Source organism: Synchiropus splendidus, chromosome 4 (genome assembly GCF_027744825.2).
Source record: "Synchiropus splendidus isolate RoL2022-P1 chromosome 4, RoL_Sspl_1.0, whole genome shotgun sequence".
NCBI lineage: Eukaryota > Metazoa > Chordata > Actinopteri > Syngnathiformes > Callionymidae > Synchiropus > Synchiropus splendidus.
Genome location: NC_071337.1, coordinates 7,057,127 through 7,079,332, shown reverse-complemented (window position 1 = coordinate 7,079,332; position 22,206 = coordinate 7,057,127). Strand labels below are relative to the sequence as shown.

At 42.9% G+C, this 22,206-nt stretch overlaps 1 protein-coding gene across 2 annotated transcripts; it reads left to right on the top strand.

Moving 5' to 3' along the window:
• The first annotated feature begins 13 nt into the window (after window positions 1-13).
• kiaa0319l (KIAA0319-like ortholog) lies at window positions 14-22,062 on the top strand. Of its 2 annotated transcripts, none has more exons than XM_053862463.1 (26): window positions 14-190; window positions 499-635; window positions 2,547-2,949; window positions 3,201-3,329; window positions 5,118-5,216; window positions 8,033-8,301; window positions 9,001-9,087; window positions 9,156-9,384; window positions 10,515-10,610; window positions 11,061-11,158; window positions 11,796-11,883; window positions 12,633-12,725; window positions 12,789-12,921; window positions 14,458-14,563; window positions 14,645-14,767; window positions 14,839-14,962; window positions 15,326-15,458; window positions 15,579-15,727; window positions 15,802-15,953; window positions 17,022-17,160; window positions 17,477-17,636; window positions 17,710-17,852; window positions 18,681-18,803; window positions 18,946-19,036; window positions 19,118-19,209; window positions 20,348-22,062. In XM_053862463.1, the coding sequence occupies exons 4-26, from the start codon at window positions 3,263-3,265 to the stop codon at window positions 20,542-20,544; spliced, it is 2,991 nt and encodes a 996-aa protein (XP_053718438.1). In that variant the 5' UTR covers window positions 14-190; window positions 499-635; window positions 2,547-2,949; window positions 3,201-3,262; the 3' UTR covers window positions 20,545-22,062. The 2 variants fall into 2 exon arrangements, with proteins under 2 accessions (XP_053718438.1, XP_053718439.1); XM_053862464.1 differs by having other exon boundaries at window positions 20-190; window positions 2,547-2,626.
• Window positions 22,063-22,206: the final 144 nt, after the last annotated feature.

Below are 22,206 nucleotides of genomic sequence, written 5' to 3'. Positions count from 1 at the left end.
GCGGCGCCATTTTGATTTGTTAAACTCGAATTAAATATCCGTTATGATATTTATTTTAGAAATGAGAATGGCACAGGAGAAAATGTTGAGTTTTTTATGATTATTTATTTAGTTTTACTTTCCTCCCAAGTGCTTGCAAATATTTCTTGCGTGGTCTCGTGACATATACCGGAAGCTACAAAATATACAGGTTTGACGTTAATATAAACAAAATGTCTGTTTGCTCGTTCATGGTTGAACTTGAGTTATTTATGCGGCGTACAATATTAAATTAGGTAGCTATTACAATAACCGAACCGTCGAAAAACCGACCACGGACGTTTAATGTAATGCGAAGCGGAGATACAAGTTACGCCAATCTTTGCTCATTTTTAATTGTAATGTAAGTTAAATGGCCGTATAGAATGCTCTCTGCATTTCGGTTATTTATGTGCAGTTTTATTTTCGTGTCAAGAACCTCTTATTATGAAACGCCGTTAACCGGAAGTGTACTTCTAGGAGGCTTGACGGTCGGATAGAAGCATCAGCTGTGCTGGATATAGTGACCCAATTTACAGTCAGAGGAACAGCTCCTCGCAGAACCACCGTGACCCACGGCCGTGGTGGAAGGAATGAACCAGGCTCCAGAAGCGCAGGTGGGTGTCTGCGAACATCCGTTGTCTTGAGGATGTCGTTTCGGTTTCGCCGATTTGCAGCGTGGAGTGGGAAGATGCCAGCAGCTGTTAGCCTCAAGGTGCTTTGGTCGATGGTGATCCTGCATAACAGGTGAATTCACGGTCCGTCGGGAAGCGTTTTCTCAAACCCTCGGGCAGAGAGCGAGCAGTCACCTCTCACTCGTACGCGTCTCATTTAGGTCAAATCACGCGCTGCTCGTGAAAGGTTATAATTCAAACGGACGACGTCGGCTGCAACTTCGCTATCGGCCTTCGGTGAACTGTTGAGTTGATCCTGACAGCCCCGCATGTCTGCGTGTTGTGATACATTTGGCATGAATCGAGCTGCCTGTCGTCATTTCAGCCTTCCACAGTCTGCCTGTTAATGATTGTCACATCAGCAGGGAGTGTTTGTGTGGCTGTGCGGGTCATTTTTTATGGATAATTCAGTCGTCTTGCGAGTAAACTTAGAACCCCAAATATTGCCTTGTTGACCTCTAGTAAATAGACCGACGGAACTTCTGGCTTTGAGTTAATATGATTCGGTAATGAGTACTATTTAAATAGTTTAATTTGCGCGCAGAGAAAAAAATATTTAGAGATGCTGAAGTTGAATGAAATGACTAATATTCCACCAATGTCTGAAGATTCACATTAATGCAAATAACTAATAAACTACAAATCTATTTTAAATACTGCCTATTATTATTATGCAATGATGTTGGATTTAAGAGACTAATTTGGAGAACTAAAAACAACTTTATGAGGCAACACACAGTTCCATCTGACTAATGTTTTTGCCACTCTTTATCTCTCAGCTTGTTGACGAAAGATCTCAGGAAATGATTTCACTGAAATGCTTCTGCTTACGCTGATATATTACTCAACTTGCACATCTATATTATTTCCTCCCATGTTCCTGCCTCTTTTTCATTCGAAAAAGGTGCAATATAAATTAAGTTGTATTAGTCTATTATTATGTTGGCGATAATGTTTTTGGATCCATTTATTTTAAGTCTTTTGGCAGGATGATATCAATACAGCGTCAAATAAATACTGTAAAGCACAACAAAGCTATGACTGTGGATCTAAAATGCGTTGTGGTTGCTCTGACACCACTTGAATGTAGTGATGTTCCCGATCCTCATGATCTCATTGGAGACCAGCAACCTATCCAAAAAGGGCTTCAAATGCAGGGCATTGACGTTGGGTGTAAATCACATTAAGGGAGGAAAGCAGCTGTTAGGAGGAGGTCTGTCGTATCTGAGTGCTCATCTAGTCTTGTGAATTCAATCATCGGAGCGTAGCGGAGAGCGCGCCTGCAGCAGCAATGTGTTTTGCTGACGTCGACACAGACCACTTTAGTAATGAACTTACACAGCTGGCATTCATGAATAGATTAGACTGAAGCTTATTTTGAATTCAGTAGAACGAGGAACAGAAATAAAAACATGAAAACGGGCAGCTGAGACAGTGCACTTTTCGACTTATGTCGCAGGAAGTGGTGTCTGATCTCAACAAATGAGGATGTTATAGTCGATGCATGGCTTAACGTGGAGACAGTGAGGAACAATCATGGCTGCCAGGGTCAGTGATCAAAGCAGCCAGTGCTACTGTATCCACGTGTGTACTACTGTTCTATGTCATACGTGCGTCGCCCTCTAACGGGCTTCGCTATTGGTTTAACCACTCCGAGGCTCCGCCTCGCGCCTGAGAACTGATTGGCTTAACTCTCCACCCAGGAAGGCTCCACCTCTCCCCATAAATCCCCCTGCTCATCACCATTCGTGCACGTATTCATAGAACTGAAGTTACGTTCAGTAACTATTATTTATCTCGGTTATGACTTGTATAAAAGAGTAATTTCTTTATTGTTTTGTTTGTTTTCTGCAGCCTGAATCAAAGAGGATTTGATGCCATCAAAGTGAGAGGGGAAGGCCAACTTATAAAGCAGCAGAACACCGAGTGAGCAGGTGGAGAAAGGCACTTGAATTTTGGGGTTTCTTGCTCACAGAGATCTTTGTTCTCAACAAGCGTCTCAAGAGACAAGGGCTCATTTGAAGTCAATGGTCGTGATGTCGTCAGCCAGGTTGAGGGAGTGCACCTGAGCGGTTTTGGGACGGCACGATTTCACCGTCACCAGCAGCCATTAGCCACACACACACACACACACACCACTGCCTCTATCCACTGGGAATGTGACTGAGCTGCACTTCTCACATCTGAAAGCTGATCATTTTGCGGGTAATTACTGGAACTTGTTGATCCAAATTCTTCTATGGAGGAGGCGTTACAGGTGTGTAAATCTTTTTTGTGGAATTTATATTATGTCTTTACGCTGTAGAAATACATACCTAATAAATGAATTCATGTCACAACTTATGCATATTTTTTTCTTTGACAAAATACTTTTATGATAAACAGTGCATTGATACTAAGATAAATTCATGATGCTGCCAAGAACATTGGAATTATTGTGGGCACCGAAGTGTTGGTAGTTGATCTGAACTATAGAGAGTGACTGTCTCTGTCTTCTTGCTCGGTCAGGGTGGTGTTTGAGGAGCGAGCGACGGCCATGCTGGATCTCACCGGTCATCGCCTGTCACCACATGGCACACTGTTGCCAACCTAATATGTCACCGCTCCTCCTTTTTCAAGCTTTGGGATCCCTGCCAGGTAAACACGACTTTGCCTTTGACTTTTAACTATGCTTGACTAGTCGTGTGGGGCTGCGTCTGCATTTTACCCTGTATTCATGTAAACTCCAGAGCGATGAGAAGGTGGCAAGAAAGTCTCTTTTGGTTTCTCTTTTGTCACTTTACTTCTTTACTTTTGTCTTGTTACTTTGTCTCTGGTTCGACAGTTTTAACTGTTATGTGTGCACCGCATGCGTTTTAGAGTTAGTTCTTAGTTCTTCCCAAGTGTTTGTTTTCTCAGTGTAAAGCAGACCTGGGCAAAGTGTGGTCCGGGGTCCAAATGTAGCCCTTCGCTTCCATCTATGTGGCCCTCATGAAGTCAGAGTGAAAATGTGAAACTGATCGTCTCAAAATAATTGAATTTATTAGTCAGCACTATTCAATTATAAATATAAGAATGAATAATATATATATATATATATATATATGAATAATTGTATACATTTGACCCCTGAGAATACATTTAAATTAAATTATTTTGGGTGTAATGTTTCCTGTTTTTCCATGTAACTCTTGTACTGGTATTTGCTAATTCAATAGATACTCTTCACATATTCATTGATATACAATGAAAAACCTAAAAGTGTTTGCAATAAAAAATATCTAAAACAAATTGTTATATTATTATATAACCCATTTCGTACTATGTCATCACACAGCATTTTATTTATATTTACTTACTTTTCTATATGTTATTTCTATTTTCCCTCCTATATTTCATTATTTAATATGTTCTGTCTGTTGGTTTGATGGCCCTTCACACCAGTCCCACTATATAATGTTGCCCTCGACGAAATGTAATTTCTGTAACCAGAACTTGGTTTTATTCAACACAGAAGCCTCTATGTTTACTTGTAAGATTAACTCCCAATGTGGCCACTTTCAGCGTGTGAAAAGGTGAGGATTTTAACGTGTCATTAATGCCAGAATAATCTGCGCTATCTGCAGCCTAGATTAAGATAGCCCATGCAACGGAAGATAACAACCCAAATGTGTAAACACAGATGTTAGTGTGGACACATGAGGAAGATTCACAGAAGAATATGTGTCTGCAGAGTCCCTTTACTGTCCTCCTTAACAACTAATAACAAGGTCATTGCGGGTCATTGACTACATATCGACAACAACATCAGATAACTGCTGCAAAACTTGGGGAAATGTCAGCCTAGAGGGGTGTATATACTGTAGTTGTGTCGCTTGTTTTCCTCTGCCAAATTACCGCCTGGATCCTGGAAGGTTTTGAAGGACATTGTGTGCTGTGGCTCAATTCTCGGGACAAGCGAAAGGAAACGTTTTTGTTAATCATAGTGTACATATTTGTTGACAAAATATGTTATTGTTCATTGTTTTAGGATTGCTAGGTGAGGTTGCTCTGGAATGCAACCTAGTGAATGTCACTAGTGGTCAGGGTGCCGTGCTCTCACCACCTTGGTTTCCTTTTTCCCGTGAGCCAAATGCAATTCTTGAATCATTGTAGTCGTATTTCATGATTTGATTCTATTTTTTGCTGTGTTCCATAAGGTAATGTGGCTGAGGTCTGCACTGTCACAGTGCTTTTCTCTAAACTGCTTAATAATCTTTACTCAACAACAGACACTGAGAACATATTGTCATTGTTTCATGTGGGAAAAGTAATCTCTCTGAAGAATGGTTACGTCATCTTCAAACACTTGATGTGTGATGAGAGCTTATCGTGTCTATGCAAATGTTTTTGTTGGACCTAACATCACGACCGAACCTTTGCTAATGGTCGGTGTTTTGTTCCTAGGTCATTGTAAAATGTCTTCGCTGCAGCTGGTCGGGGAGCGAGTCCCTGCCCTGTTCCTCCTGCTGCTGACCTTTCTCTGGCTGTCTGCTGCGCCCTCTGGTAAGTTTATTGTCTGAGAACATTCACCTGTGTGAGCTTAAAGGCTCATCTCCTGGATAAATTCACACACCTCTGATGACTCAGGGTGGCTCCTCCTGATTACGATGGCTGGCGACTCGCTGTTGTCTAACGTCCCTCTAATCTAATCAGAGGAGGGAAGATAGAGGACACGCTGCCTCCTGCTGTGTTTGTGTGCCGCACTGCTCGCAGGATCACAATGTGAAACAATGGCAGCTCTGTCAGTTCACAGTGTGTGTCTCTGTGTTGAAGGGTGGGCGACACAGAATGGTGGGACAAGTAGATCAAAGTTCCCGGCGACGTAACCTTCAGTTTTCTGAGTGAAAAACAGGGTTTTCTTTTTGCCTATAAAAAAAAAAGTTGGTTGAGGAGTTTGCAGCTGACTTTTCAGAAACAAAATGAGCTACTGTGTTTCCCTGCCATGTTCAAAGACTGACAACATCAAGCTAGCTCACCATTTTTTTTTCTTCACCAGTCCATGGGAAGGAGGGGGGTCGAAGCTCACTCTGTTTAATGTGCTTTGGGTTTCAATCAATGTTTTTTTTTTTTTGTTTTTTTTGAGGGGGGGTGGGCAGGATTTCCTCTTTGTGCCGCTGACTTGGACTGCGGTTGCATGAGTGTGACTCACTCTGAAATGTTCATTTGAAGCTCTAATCTGTGAGAACTGTGGCGCAAATTCCTGTTTTTGCCAAGATGCTCTCTGACAATGCCAAGAATGGCAACAATAGTGTGATAGATTTGGACGGGTGATGAAGTGACGGGAAGGTTTCAGATATCTGATGAGCCAAACATGCTGCGTTTACATCGAATTGGATTGTCATCTGGACCGGTGTTGCCGTCACTGAATACTGTCGACCCTGAAAGTTATGCAGAAGTTAAAGTTTTGTGTTTACCATTTTTATTTTATTTCTGTTTCCTTTAAGTGGTGGATTTTCTTGCTTCACAATGGAAAGAGTAGAACTATTTGTGTCAACTGAGGGCTCAATGCTCAGCTAGAACGCTTTGCTATTGTTTTATGTAGAGATTCTGTCGTAAAATCCATTCCAAGCTTAAACTAAGTGGCTTTTCTAAATGTGTGAACGAAATAATATGAGAGTCTTATTAAGTTCTGAGTTGTTAGCGAGTTGTTGGTAGTGTTCAGAACCTGCTTAGTTTTCTGCACACAGCTCCATAGGCTCATGCAAGCCCGGCGATGATCCCCCTCAGTGCTGACCTTAGCAAACTTGATGACAGCCAACGTAGTTCAGCAGAGATCGGTTGCTCGTACCATGCACATGTGGCTGACTACCTACTTTTCAGTCTCAACTGAGGAGACAAATGGAGAAGAGAATTCTCAGAGCTCGATCAGCAGAAGTCCACAACCAGCAGTCACGCATTGCTACACTGCTGTTTCAGATCTGACCAAGCAAGATGGAGTGATGTGGTCAGATAATTAGGGGTCAGGTCTGGGTGGGAGTTGATGGGGGTCCTGAAACTCTTTTTAGCAAGGAGATTGTCTTTGAAGCTGTTCTTCATGCGACAGTAGCCTGATTGGTTTCAGTTTTGCTGAACGACACCAGCGCAGTCGATAATGATACTGATTATAATATTTCATTTTTAAAAAAGTAAACAGACAATAGAATGTAAAAGTTGCAATCGATACGATGCAGCTTGTCATGTTCGACTATTAGGTGAAAGGTCTGATAAGGAAAAAGGAGAATGAACTCTAGAACATCAAAGGCCATGAGCACACAATACACGAAAATGTACCTAGTTCTAACTTAATAACTGCAGGCTTTTCCAAATTTGTGTGAGAGAAACACTCGTCATTGTCTAAACAAGCAGCAGCATGACCGTGCTAAAATATTTTTTTGTGGAAAGTGCTGGTTAAACCAGTTGGTTGCTACGGTGACTCTTGAATTGATTTGCTCTGCTGAGAAACATTCAGTTAGATTTTTGTTTTCTTGAAATGCCATCTGCAAATGAGATCTGACCCTGAAAGGTTATGTCCTGCGTAAACAGAACTGAGTTACTAACTTAACTACTCATGGGGAACACAATGAAGTGCACACTACTTTAATAAGAAGTTCGACTGTGATTAGTCTTCTTCTTTGATGTTCAAGTTATTTGTTTTTAGCACTTACCTGTATGTTGGTGATGGCTGAACTGCAGCTCAACAATATATTGTAAATTCTCGACTGTGGCGTGCACTGGAATATTAGCCACACCCACTAAATTTAAGAAATTTGTTTATATATAAGCCGTGTGGTGCTGTCTGTGGCGTAAAAAGGTCAGTGGTGCACCCGGCTTAAAAATGCATGAGGATCATGTCTAAACTAGTTTGAAAACATTCGGCATTATACTGACAAACAGGGTAATGTATCATGAACTCCTCACATCTTTTATTGACCTTAGAGTGCCTCAAAATTAGCTGTTTTCACCCGCGTCTCCGAAGTTCCGAGACCACAGCCGGTCTCAGCTGCTGCTTCTCGTCTCAGGTCCTCTAGAAGATTGGCTCTGTGGGCGGAGCTGTGGGTGAAAATGGGGCGCTTTGAGCAATTTAGGGTGAATAAAACGCCTGTGATTTAACCGGTTTGATGTGACTCGGCTCAATATTTTGGCAGCATGACGCTCTTCAGCCTGTAAAAATATATATATTAGCATGGTCGTTGAGTAAACCACAAGAAAAAAGTAGCGGATCATAGTTGGGGAATTTGACTTGGACTAGGATTAGTGTAATTTCCAAACCCCTGGTCAAAAATCTGGTTCCTATGAATAGTGAAGCTGAAGTTAATCTCTGCTCTCTCGTCTACTCGCAGGTGTTTCAGCAAATCTTTGCAGAGTGACAGGTGGGGTCCTGGGAATCCACTGGAGCAGCGTCGTCGGCATGGGTTGGTACTCTCTGGCAGGCGGGAGAGGTGGTGCCACGTGCTGGGAGTCCTGCTGCCTGACGCCGAGCTGCAATGCTGTGTGGAGCCTGGGTGGCCGATGTATCCTCCTGAGCTGCTCCTTGAACAATGGCTGTCCCATCTCCTCGCTCCCTCAACCTCACCAGGAGTCGCTTGGCCTCTTTCAGATGCTTGCCAGGGTATGAACGCTCACAGTAGTTTGGCATTCAGGAACCGATTTAGACATGGAAATTATGGCAACACCTCTTATGGGGGGTAAATCAGGGTCGAAAAAATGCGCTTTGGAAGAGGAGCCCTTGTTCGATGGACAGAGTCGAATCAAGACTGTAGTCCTGAGCTGAGACATGCTCAGGAGACACAGATTTTGGGATGTTTTCGCTCATTGCACTTCAAAACACAATTCACAGAACTTTGCCTCTGCCCACCAACCTGGGTCAACAATCTGATGCAAGCATTTTGTAGCTAAAATGCTGGACCTTGGATTATATTCAATCTTTTATTAACTATATGTTTTTTTGTTTTCAGTTTTTAGACTTTTTTTTTTTTTACAGTAGTTTTGCTCTCAAAAAATGGTGTTAATCTTACTGTGTAGACGTCAATCAAAATTTCCAGTTGTGGGAAGAATAACGGAAAGCTAACTGAGTGAAAACATCGCCCATGGAAGCAAGTCAGGAGAGCCGATCTTTCAGGGATATTCCTTTCTCATACTCTTGCAATGCATCTTCATTTTGGTCTTGTAACTCCCTGTAATGGAAGGAGATCCCTCCCACTGAGGGTAAAAGTTGCATCTGAAATTTAAACAATGAGTCTCTAATGATCATATTTCTTGGCTCAACAGTTGCTGAGTTCATTTGAGATAACTGAAAAACATTTTTCAGGGTCCAGTTTTGAGTCGCATGAGGAGGTCTCGCCAGACAAAACCAGCAGGAGCCCAACGGCCCAACACGATGCCTCCCTCTGGCACGGTAAGCCCCAACTATGTTTTTATTCATGCACGTTGCCCGACTAAACACCGTGTTCTCCTCCCTTCTAGGAAGAAATGTCCCTCCTGACTCCCACGGTTTCAACCACCATCGCACTCCCGCCGACCATCCTAAAGAACATCAGTCAAACCAGCAGGAAGGCTGACTCTGCACCAGCTCCCTCGCTGCCAAACTCAGTTGTTGATGAAACAGCAACCGACACTTTGTCCTCCAATCGCTCTGACGCCAACACGCCAGTGGAAGCCTCCACTGCAGCACTATCACTCCCGACACAAGCTGGTAACTACAGCCTTCCATGAACTGCAGACCCTTACTAGCAGACGCTCTCACTGCCGTCTGGTTTCTTGTTCAAAGCCTTCCAGTGTCAGTGTTTCATCGCTGTGGTTTAGCCGTTTACGAAGCATGATTCCGCGTCACACCTGCTGTGTAAATACTTTCTATTTTTATTGGACATTTATTAGGGAGGCAGCACACACATGAAACTGTGGACATCACGGTTAGATCTGCTCGACAACTGCCTTTCAGGAGCCTTTTCCTGTATATTCCTTCATATTTTGGACTTTTGGTGCCGAACCAGAGCAACAGAAAAGTGAGCTGGTTGTGTACAACGCTGAACTGTTTCATAACAAGAAGTGAAGACAGTTACATCATGAAGGTATTCGTCAAGTTGCTCCTACTGCTCTGATGGTTTCCTGAAGCACTTATGAAGTTGCCATGTCGGCTTTTTCCAAACCAGATTAACACGTAGAGTCAGTTTCACTTCCCTGAACAATCGCTGTCATTTTCTCAAACACAGTGACTCAGTTGTTCACAGCTGATAAAGCCTCTAAAGCTGGTTTGTCAACACAAGAGCGGAGCAGAGGTGTTCAGGTCATTGCTTGTCATCTGGTGATTTGGTGTATGTTTTTTTTCCAATCTGCCCTCTGAACCAGCAACACAGTCACAAACTTCTGTACTATATTTACAGTTGTTTTTTGCCCTTCTGTTACCAAGCTACTTAGTCCTGTTGTGAGTTCTTGTTCAAGAATGCTCTTCAAACCAAACCATACAACATTGCTGGCCTGACCACCGTTTTATACACTTTCCCTTTCATCCTTGCTCACACCCTTTGTCACACATCACCCCTGACACTTTTCTCCATTGATTCCATCCTGCCTGCACCCGCTTCTTCACCTCTTTCTCACATCCTCCACCCTCTTTATCTCTACATCCTGTAACTTCACCTGTCCACTTGGGTCCCTCTCATTCACATACATGTATTTCGTCTTACTGCGGCTGACCTTCATTCCTCTCCTTTCTAAGACAAACCTCCACCTCTCTAGCTTATCTTACACCTGCCCCCTGCTATGCGCAGAGGTCAACACTTGTGTCCATGTGGTACAAATTTGTGCTTGTCCTTCCGTCTGCAGTGAGGGAGCTGGTGGTGTCTGCGGGCAAAAACGTGGAGGTCACGCCACATGATGCAGTTGAGTTGAATGCGTTCGTCATCCCAACACCGCCACCAGGTGAGATGAAGCTCCTCTTTTTTTGAAAGATCCAAGGGAAATGATTAAGAAAGATGGTGGACTTTCTGTGAAAACCCTTGATGGAAAGAGGATTGGCTTAACTAATGCACTCTTGTACTGAGATTTCCCTTCAGAAAGTCCTTGTCCCCTGTCCTGCCAATGAAAACTTGTTCCTAGAAAAGGTTGTAAGGAGCATCTGGAGGGCACTGGTCCACCTGATGAGCGACTGTAGCCAAAATTACTGAGGAAGGTTCAGTGAGATTTTGACAGATGGACATGAGGGTCCTACAAGTGCGAAACATTCTGAACTTTTCTGTCAAGATTAGCTCAAGATATGCCATTTGAGGGGCTGCAGAAATGGGGTGCCAAACGATTGGCTTTAAGGGGATATGAAGCACCTGTGAAGAATCAGTCTTGGGATGTGTATCACTTTAAACGCTTCTTTTACAGATACAACATACGCATTTGACTGGCGTCTGATCACGCATCCAAAAGATTACAGTGGGGAGATGGAGGGGAAGCACAGCCAGACTCTGAAGCTCAGCAAGGTACCAAGCTTGTCTAGAAAATGTTTGTTCAAAGTAGTTTATCTTAGGCTCCCATCACACTCATCTCCTCAGTGCGTCATATCACATCACATGGATGTGCTAAGACAACCTAAAACATTCTCGTGATGGAGTTCATATATACAAAGGTGGTCTATTGATGTCCCACATCTCCCAGAACATCATCAACCAGCAGTCTCACCTTACAGCTAACGAAAGCTGAAAAAAAAAGCAAGGCAGTGATGGGCTCGGTTCAAAAACACACACTGTGGGTTAGTACTGTGAGAAAGATGCGCCCAAATGATATGCAAACTTCAGGAGATCATTTCACATGGCATTTATTAAACACAGCATGCGGTTAAAACAATAATAATTTTGTGGACTCCAGGCAAAAATCATGTACCAGAACCAGGAATCAAAACAGCCCGACAGCTAGAGTAGCTACAAGGTCACCGGTGACTTCACCAACATATTATTTAGTTCAGAAAACTCTAGCCATGTTATCGAGCAACCCTACAGCAATGTCCCTGAACATTGTACGTAATGACACGAGGTGAGAGCCTTAGTCGTACATCACAAGCCTCACATCAAAGCCGTGTGTACGTCTGCTTCCCTCACCTGCCTCTTCGCTCTTGAACAGCTGACCGTGGGCCTGTACGAGTTCGGAGTTACAGTCGACGGGGAGGGTGCCCACGGCGAAGGTTACGTCAACATCACTGTTAAACCAGGTGAGGTCAAGTGTAAACGCGTACACAACACAAAACCACAGTGTATGCAAGAGGAGAAGTAAACAGCTTAGAGACAATTGCACAAACACAAATATCCTGTGTCGTCTGTTTGATGTGTGACACCGTTGTTCCTCTGCTCATCAAGTTTATCCTGTTGTTGTAATGTTTCTGTATGTTTTAGTGACTAAAACTACATGGTTTCTCTATTGAATCACACTGGGGTTATTAAAAGAACGACAGTTCTAGCGCTTTGAAGTCCAGTTGTAGTGAGTTGGCCGTATCACTGATGTCACTTGGTTAGAAGTGTGTGACAGGACACTATCCGCTGTAACTGCTGACTAACAGCTGTGACAATAACTGATTAGTATCGGAGAAAAGAGATTTCGATTTTTTTTTTTTTTCGTCCCACGGTAAAAGCTGGAATCAACCGATGACAAATCTATCGCCCAAATCTGAGTGACTAATGTAGAACTGAAGAAAAACCGCTTGTGTAAAAAATATTGTTCCAACACTGGTAAACAATAGCAATGTTGCCATCACTTAAACAAATGTTTGTGTTTGCTTCAGTGATGCTCTGCTCACGTCAGTTGAGATAAACAATCAATTAGATTGGTGTTTGCCTTTAGTGTTGTCACAAAGGTCATGTTTGGTGTCAATGTCCTGTTCGTTTTAGTCATCTAAACCAGCCGCTGGCTATATTGTATCCCTTTTTCTTTTCTTCCACAAACAATCTGTTTTAAAATTATCAGAGCCTCGAGTCAACAAGCCCCCCGTCGCTGTGGTGTCTCCTAAATTCCAGGAGATTTCCTTGCCGACCAGCTCCACCGTGATCGATGGAAGTCGTGAGTCCCGACAAACGCCTCGTCCTTTTCTGCGCAGCGACTGAAGTGTTCGTGTTGTTTCAGAGAGCACTGATGACGACAAAGTGGTAGCGTGGCACTGGGATGAGATTAAGGGTCCTCTACGTGAAGAGAAGGTCTCTGCAGACATCCCTGTCCTCACCCTCACTAACTTAGTTCCAGGAAACTACACCTTCAGGTACGTATTAAGAAGTCAAATGTTCATTTAAATGATGTTATTATTGTCAAATGAGGTGAGGCACTTGGAGAAGTGAATGTACCGATTGGGTTAAGGTTCATCGGCCTTATTTAACCCTCTGTTGATCATTTCGACGCTGACTGGATTTAGCATACAGATTTGAAACTTGAAAGTTGTTTTTCCCTACCTAGAGGATTTAAACACCATCTGAAAGTGGAGGACCGTCATCATGGTAGCCTCCAGAACCTCTGTACAGACTCACTTGTGTCAAAGGTTTTCCTGGCTTCACTGTACAGTATAAGAGCAGAAAAAAAGGCTATGATGGAGGGCATGTGCATGCATGATGACGGCAAAACCCTACTCCAGCGATGAGTTTACTGCAAAGTGTTGGTTGTTGAAGTTGAAGAGTGGTGATGTTTGTTTGAGTCTCTCTCAGAACCATACATAAAGCAATCTAGATTTCATTTTACTCTAGCCGCAGCAGCTAGACAAGAGAACTTGAACAAAAAACATGAGGGGTGCCACAAGGCTCAGTACTGGGGCCGGAACTCTTTGTTTTATTCTTGGAGCATCTTCTTAATGTGTCAAAATAACTATTACATATTATTTGCAAATGATACTACCTAGTGGTAATGACACTGATCATGTTGTGCATGTGGTAGAAAAGGAGTGAAAAATCAATAAGTCATTTTGAAAAGGGGAAAAAAGTGAAAGTGATTTTTTTTTTGTGTCATCATCAGTTTAAAACTTAATTTAGATTTCATGTATTAAGTTAGATAAATTTGTAATTTCAAAGTCAACAGCAGTTTTACATAGGTAAAATATAAGCAGGTCAGTTATAGTGCTAACATTAAAAAAAGCATTGTAAGTATTCAAACAAATATAAAAAAATGAACACAAAAGCATAATTCATAAGTAACCAAAATGTTCAATGGCCGTTTGTAGGAACTCAGCCCAAGTGTAATAGACATCATTCTGTGGAATATTTTGACTGCAGTGAGAATGTTTGAAAAGACAGTTATATAGCTTGATTTCAACATGTGAGTTTTAAAAAAACTAGTGCCTTTTTACTGTTTTCCTGTTCCAAAGTATGCAGTTGTTGGCATCAATAAAATTAGTTTTTGAAACTCCACTGAATGGAGTGTCGGATATTGTAGCTTTGTCTTATCTTGACACCTTTTCATTTCATTTTGACTAAAGGTGTTTCATTATGTCTCTTTGGAATAAAAATAAATTCAAATCTCTCAAAAAAAAACGGGTTGAAAAAGTGACAGATATTAACAATGTAATTAATATTGGGGAAAAATAGGACCAAAGGGCTCACTCACATTTATTTTTTTACACTTCCACAGCCATAAAATCAAAATAAACCCACCTGTGTGTAATTGTAGTCACTGAAAGGTTAAAGAGAATCACCACTCTTTTATCATTGTAATGAACACTGTTAATGATGATGAATGTGACGCAACTCTAGTAAAAGAAAGTTATCGCTTGTCCATTATAGTTTGCAACATTAAGATCATTTTCCAATTTCAGTTTGACGGTGACTGACTCAGACGGCGCCACCGACTCGACGCAGGCCACTTTGACAGTCAACAAAGCCAAGGACTATCGACCAGTGGCCAATGCTGGTCCAAACCAGGTTTGCCGCTTGTTTACTGGACTCCCCGTTGAGTTGGTTTTGATTTATTAATTTATTTTTTACATTTCTTTTACCGCCCAGGTTATCACTTTGCCACGGAATTCCATCACTCTCTATGGCAACCAGAGCACTGATGACCACGACACCTTGTCGTACGAGTGGTCCCTCAGCAGCGAGAGCAAAGACAAGGTGGTGGAGATGCAGGTACAATGCTGACCTTGCTGCTTCTTTGCCGTTCATTTTTCCAGGATCCCATCATGTTTTCTGTGTTTCAGGGCGTTCGAACTCCCATCCTGCAGCTCTCCGCCATGCAGGAGGGAGACTACACTTTCCAGCTGACTGTCACCGACTCATCCGGACAGCAAGACACCGCTGAGGTCACGGTCATTGTGCAGCCGGGTGAGACGGGAACACATTTTCATACAGCCCTCTTAAAAGCTGTCGAAGTGATGACTAACATTGACTCATTAGTTTCTTTTGTTAAGCCCTTCCGTTTATCTTCTTATCTGCATGTTTGTTCTCATGCAAATTAATACTCTTCAGCACGTCATTTGTAAAGTCAAGAATTTAACTGCAGTAGATTGACACAGTACAACAACAGTGCACTGAAGTGCCACAGTGTTTTGTATCACTTCCACACTTCCGTCATTTGTACCATCATGTTCAGCTGGAAGAAAGTCTGAGGGTAGTCAGAATGTTCTGGAGTAAATTTAAATAAATACCTTATCTTCTTGCTTATTCTCTACAATATCCTCTCGATAGAAAACAACAAGCCACCGGTGGCAGATGCTGGACCAGAGAAGGAGCTGACCCTTCCTGTGGATCGGACCACGCTGGACGGAAGCAAGAGCAAGGACGACCAGAAGATCGTGGCCTACCACTGGAAGCAGAGCAAGTCAGTGATGCTCCTTGTGACATGGAATTGTCAACACATCGCTTTGTTCTTATTTTAAATGGCCTTATGATAAACAAAACCTCCTTCTCATGATGACCTTCTCACCGTCTTCATCTGCAGGGGTCCCGGCGGTGTGAAGATTGAGAACGCTGACAGTGCTGTGGCCACAGTGACAGGCCTGGAGGTCGGCACGTACGAGTTCACGCTGACGGTGACGGACGAGAGGAAGCTGCAGAATAGTGACACAGTGACGGTCATCGTCAGAGAAGGTGAAACATCAGATGAATTCACAATCTTTCTACTCGTCAGAAAAGTTGCGATCAATAATCTTCTTTCTCAACAGAACTGGATCAGCGTCCGTTGGCTCACGTGTTGTCCAGCCCTCCCATCTCTCTCCCAGTGAAGACTGCCATCCTGGATGGGTCCCACTCTACTGACGACAAAGGGGTTGTGAGCTACCTGTGGACTCGAGACGACAGCAGTCCTGCTGCCGGGGTGAGGTTTGAGGGTTCACCTACCACCGGTGATAAATTATCCATCATCATGGGCATCACCCCGTGATCAGACATGACGTGATTTAGATCGGCTGCTTACATCAACTCACAAAAACAATATGAGCGACATGCCAAAGAAAACTCAGTTTCCACTCTGTGTTGTCCATAGCGCCCTCTACTGTCTTCCTACAAAACTAAATATAGCTTGCATGAAGTACATGTATAAGTGCGGCCAAAATGGTTGGAGCATGAGGCTGGGGTAACAACCACCTTGTTTACCTTATCTGGATGGAATGACTGCGAGTTTGGAGTCAACACGTTTTGAAAATGCCATTCTCTGTAATCAGGTTTCATCCGAATGAGGGATGGGCGATATGGACAAAAAAAGTTACAATAAATGTTGTCATTTCTCACGATAAATACATTTCCATTCTATTCTATGTGTTGGACCCACTACAGTCTCTCTTGAAACGGTTTTATGATGAAACTTATGTGTGGAGTTTGTTTCCAACAGAATAGATTTGTTCATGTTTCAATATAATAGTTTAAGTGTAGAGATGAGAAATTCAATGTTTCACGTCTCTGGTTGAACCCGCTCGTGTCTGACAGACTGCAAACTGTTTACTTTAACTATGGACCAGTCTGGACACATTTCCTAGATGTCATCAAAGAAATATTAGAAATAGTGTGAATAAATGGTCATTCAGTCATATTCTATTTCCTCGAAATCATTATTCACTCTGGCAGTCTCCTTTGTCTTGTGTGATGAAAAACCATTTCACCATTCTCTCTCCTAAAATGGTTGTTTTCCATTGCTTTATTGAACATTTCGCTAATACTATTAATAAAATGTGTTGATGGTCCCTAACTTATGCCTTGTACTAAAAATAAGCTTAAAACTTCGATTGAGAACCAAAGTCCAACACATTCTCCACAATTGCAAGTTCGATGCAGCGAGTGTGCCGTGTGTTAATGGAATTTATCGTGAGATACAGAATTGTCATCGTGGAGATTGTGTATGATAAGTTATCGCATATCCCTAACGTTCACTCGGGTTTTTGTCACACAGGATGTGCTGAACAATTCCGACCACCAGGCGGTGCTGTTCCTGGGAAACCTCGTTGAAGGAAAGTACAGCTTCTCCTTGACTGTGACTGACAGCAAAGGTCAAACCAGCATGGCAAGAGGAACCGTGGAGGTCAAACCAGGTAAGCAAGGATTCCCTCTGAAGATGCTCCGTATCCCTGGGAGACAAGCATTTTGTTAATGGATGAAAGTCTTTCACTGGTGATTTTCATGTTTTAAACATGAACCTTTGCATATAAACAACCACTGTTGTGAGACCCTCAGGTTTCTCTGTGAAAAGGTTGTCTCGCATTGATGATGGTGCACATCTGAGCAGTCACAGGGCCGCAGCATCAGCAGGAGCTGATCACCGTCTTTGTTTCTCCTGGCTTGGCTCCCAGAGTGGAGTAACAGATGGCATCTTCCTAATTGTCTTACCCCCTTGACATTTCTCCTCAGACGCATGGGCCCTCGACCTTGTGGAGCTGGTGCTGGAGGTGGCAGTTTCCCAGGTGTCTCAGCGCCAGCGTGACATGCTGCTCCGCCAGGTGGGAGTGTTGCTCAGCGTTCTGGACAGCGACATCATCGTCAGAGACATCAGTGCGTTTAATGAGCACAGGTGAGCAGCGAAGTGCGGCATTTTGAAGCGAAGAATTCACCCCTCAATTCGCTCCTTCTCTCTTCCGTCGTAGCACTCGACTGGTCTTCCTGGTGTCCAGTGGTCCGGGGCGCCCACCCCTGTCTGGCCACAGTGTGGCGCTCAGTCTCCGAAACAAACTGAGGAAACAGAAGAATGACTTCTTGATATTCAAAGCACATCGTGTGGATACGTTTGGTGAGTTCTGTATGACGTGCAATGTTTTTTTAGTGTTATTAAGGGAGAAGTCACTATTTATTTATTTATTTATTTTTTTTAGGACAGAAACCATTTGTTTTTCAGAAATATAGTAATATTTTACAGCAATGTTATTTAAATGTTCATTTTAATTTTCGTTTTCATGTCATGTAGTTTTGGTAGAATAGGTACTTTGTTTCAGTTCTTCAAGAAAGTTTGCAATGTTTGACATTGTATTTGATCCCTTCATTTAAATCCTTTTGGGGGTTTTTCTGTATTCTTATATGCTTTTGTTTTTACTCTGGTTTGTGGTGTTATGGGATATATATTGTATATTTTGTCCTTAGAATGCATCTAATGTTGTGCATTCTTATGTAACTGAAGATTCATTTTACCTCAGCGTTTTCACTGTTGAATCCCAAAAGTCTATAATTTATAGCCATTTCAACTATTTTTTATGTTTTGGATTAAAAAAAATAAATAATAAAATCAGTTTTTGCTTAATATAAAGCAACACACTGTAGCAATATTTTTGTTGGGTTATGACATTATAAATAATTTGTTTTTCCAGTCAGTCTTGATCATTTAAATCGCAAAACTGAACATGATTGTTAATGTGTGCTTAACAGTTCCACTTGTGTACTATTGTTTAAACCAAAGTACTTGAATATAACTTGTCTCTTTGCTAAAACTAAATCTGAGTGGTTTTGCTTGAAGCAAATCAACTTTCAAATGTCGCCTTCTCCTGAATAACAATTCCAAAGTCAATTCTGCCTTGTCGCTTCCTAGTGAGTGCGTCTTGACTTACAGATGTTTCTCCTCCTTCAGTCTGTCAGCTGAACTGCTCAGGCCACGGCGAGTGCGACTCTTTCACCCGCCGCTGCGTCTGCCACCCCTTCTGGATGGAGAACTTCATCAGGGTTCAATATGGAGATGCAGAGAGCAACTGTGGTGAGATGATGTCTGCACTTGTTTTCTAGCACTGTTGTGTGTTTACAGTCGTCCATATATTTACATCACGGCTTAATCTCATATGTTTGGAACACCGTGAAGAGAAAATCACATCATCCGACATGAATGTTTATGTTTGCAGAGTGGAGCGTACTCTATGTGACAATAGCCTCTTTTCTGATTCTGGTTGCTATGGGGACGGTCGTGTGGGCCATGGTGTGTTGTTGCAGCAAGTAAGAGCTCCTTTGAAATGTCCTGGTATTTCCCTGTGAAGCATAATTATTAGTGACTTTCCTTCTGTCTCACCCCCACAGACAAAAGAGCAAAGTCCGCAGAAGTAAAAGTCGATACAAAATCTTGGAAGCAGATGAACAGGACAGTCTGGAGCTGCAGCCGCCCAGAGCTGGTGAGGTCACAAGTGCACTAAACAGGATAACAGATTTACTGTTGCATGTTGTTCAGTTGAGGTCAGATGGTTCTGGATGAAGTGCAGTTTGGAGTTGAGTCATGGCCACAGTTTAAGAGGCTCTTCTGACCTGTTCTGAGTTTGTAAACACTCATGTTCTATGCTGCGGAGTACAGTAGTTTGCTTAGCTATGTGAGGGAACTACATACAAAAGACTCCAAATTTTCAGTGCTTTACTTTACTTCACTGGAACGTTCACTGAACATTTGTCCACAGTTTGGACACCGGTTCTGACAACCTACCATGCACCAACCAGACATGTTTAGTGCTGAACACGTTCACGTTCCAGTGCTCCTCGGAGCTATGAAGTACCAGCTCAAAAGTACGGATGTAATGGACTAGGTACATGGTGGAATCCTGCATGGTCCCGTCAGTCCCACTAGTCATTCAAAATTTATCGCCAGGTTCATCTTGTAATGAACCAAAATGTTAGTTAGCATTTAGCGTTAACGATGAACAAAACTCGCATTATTTCAGTCATGCATCAAATTTGGCGCCCTTCGACTCACATGTTGTACTGTTTGTAGCACTGTTCTGTCCCTCAGTAGTAAATATTTTTTTCGTCTTCATTCTTGTTGTTGACAGTCAGTCAGACAGTCTGCTGCTAAACTGTTAGCCACATGCTAAAGATGAGTCGAAGCTTCTCTATGAGTCCTAGTGTTTTGCTAAACCTGCAATCTTCAGTCGTGTTTGCAAAACTGAAAAAATGTTGCTCCGCAAAGAAAGGTCAGAGTCTTCGAACTGCTGGGAAGGACAAAATGTACCCTCCACCCCTCCACCAATACCACACACTTCCTCATTTTTCAGCGACATGTATAAATGCAGTGGGGAAGTCGCTCCATGTAGAGTCATTTTGCCTGGGTGGCGCATCAGTCCTGATCTATCCATGATCCTTTGCATGAGTTACATCAAACCTGGGAGTTCAGTGATGCCGTCAGCAGCCGGTCTTCTTTTTAAACAGTTTTTTCAATCATCTATTTGGGTTTTATTTAAAGGCTGTGCGATGAGCTGTTGCCATTTCCCTGCCTTCATCTGAATTTAAAAGTGTCCCTGCTTCTCCTGCCCACCTTCTGCTCAGGCCGCTTGAAGCCAGCTCTGCCCCCCACCTCCTCCGCCCTCATGCTCTCTGATTCCGACCTGGACAGCGACGACGGGCGCGGAGGCCACCCGTGGAGGGACCAGGAGCGCGGCCACTTGCTCCGGCCGCAGAACGGCTCCCTGAGGAACGGCCAGGGTCCGGCCAGGGGGAAGAAGCACAGGGAGGAGTTGCTATAGCGACAGGGGAGGAGGGGAGCTCGCCACTGCCCTCACCGACACACGCGGAAGACGCCGCCCCCACACTGACCCCCAGACTCCTCAAGTTTTTTTAACTGTCACATGAAGGATCCTGACTTTACACAGAGACACGATGAATGTTACTGCACATCATGTACTTTGGCGACCGGCTTGAACTTGCATGGTCACACACACTTGTCGTCACACTGCTGCAGGTTGAAAACCACTCGACCAAACCACTGCCATATTCAACCCACTTGATGATGGTGGGACTGTGAACCCCCCCAGAAAAAAAGCATGCATGAAGAGCGAGTGACTGGCCGCATGTTTGTTTGAGGCGCTTTTATTTCTGTCCGTATTTATGTCTGTTACGAAGCTACAACTGGAGCAACGGAGATTGGACTGTAATCTGAGCCAAACACTGGACTTTATTTTGGAGCGTCCTGTGGATTTCTGCATCACTGGAACACACACTGGAGTGAGGCTGCTCTCCTGGGGCCTCAATTGGAAACGAGGTTTGCTCACATGAGGATGAAACAAAATCACTGCTTGAATCGTGTTGACCACTGACTTTACTGTGTGTTGAACCTCTGAATCCTTTTCTCAGCTAATTCTGCTGTTGAATGAAGTGAAGCACAGGAACTGACTTTTAATTTATTGATGAAAAGAACCGCTGTTAGAGCGGTTTATTTTATTTTAAATGATATTTTATCAAGTAATAAGTTTCACAAGCGCCATAGTGTTAAAGTTAAAAAACTACTGGGCCGCCAGCAGAGGTTCTCAGTGTGCCATCTTTATGTACCTCCACAATGAACCAAAGTGAATAAAAGTTTTCTTGTGTGGCTCCTTAAATGTTTTTCAAACAACCACACCAGGGCGTCAAAGTCACTTTTTCTGAAGCGGCACTTCTGTTTCTAGCTGGAAAGATGAGGGAAAGTTAAAAAAAAAATACTTATCACAGTGGTTGTCATGGTAAACAAAGCTTATCTTTGTAATAGCCACTGCTGAGTCACCAGGCCTGTGACAGGATCATGGCTGTGGTTGTCATGGGGCAGTAATTTGAAACAGAGACGTGAAGAGTATTTGACCCCAGTACTAATAGCTGGAGTTCCCCAAGGAACACGAGTAATTGTGTGGCTGAGATGTTCTGGGGTTAACTGATCCTGAGCTCTTTGATTGGAGATTCATGTAACAGTATTCATGAAAAATAATTCTGGAAAATAAAGACCTTTTGATTTTTATTTGGAAAAAAAATGTTTCATCTGAACTTCGCAACATGCTGAGGAAATGTTGCTGGAGTAGGATATCTGAAACTGTTTTTTTTTTTTTTTTATGGTATTTTGTGGACTATTTTACAAAACACATGGTTTTGAAGAATCTACTGACTCCACAGTGAATGTATGGAGAGCTGTTATGAGCACATGAAGGCAGCCTGAGGATGAATAAAGGGAGGGATTGTGCTTCTTTCTGGTGTGACTGGAAAATGTGGGATTTTTAATACAATCATTTTTCTTGCAATTCTTTGACTGTGTCTGACTTATTTTCATGAGTGCAGTTTCTTAGGTCTGGGTTTGCCTCGACAAGTCCTTCACCCTCCAGTCTTTGCCCGCCAACATTCTTGGTCCAAAACTGTCTCTCTTCTCCACGTCCCTCTGATATCCT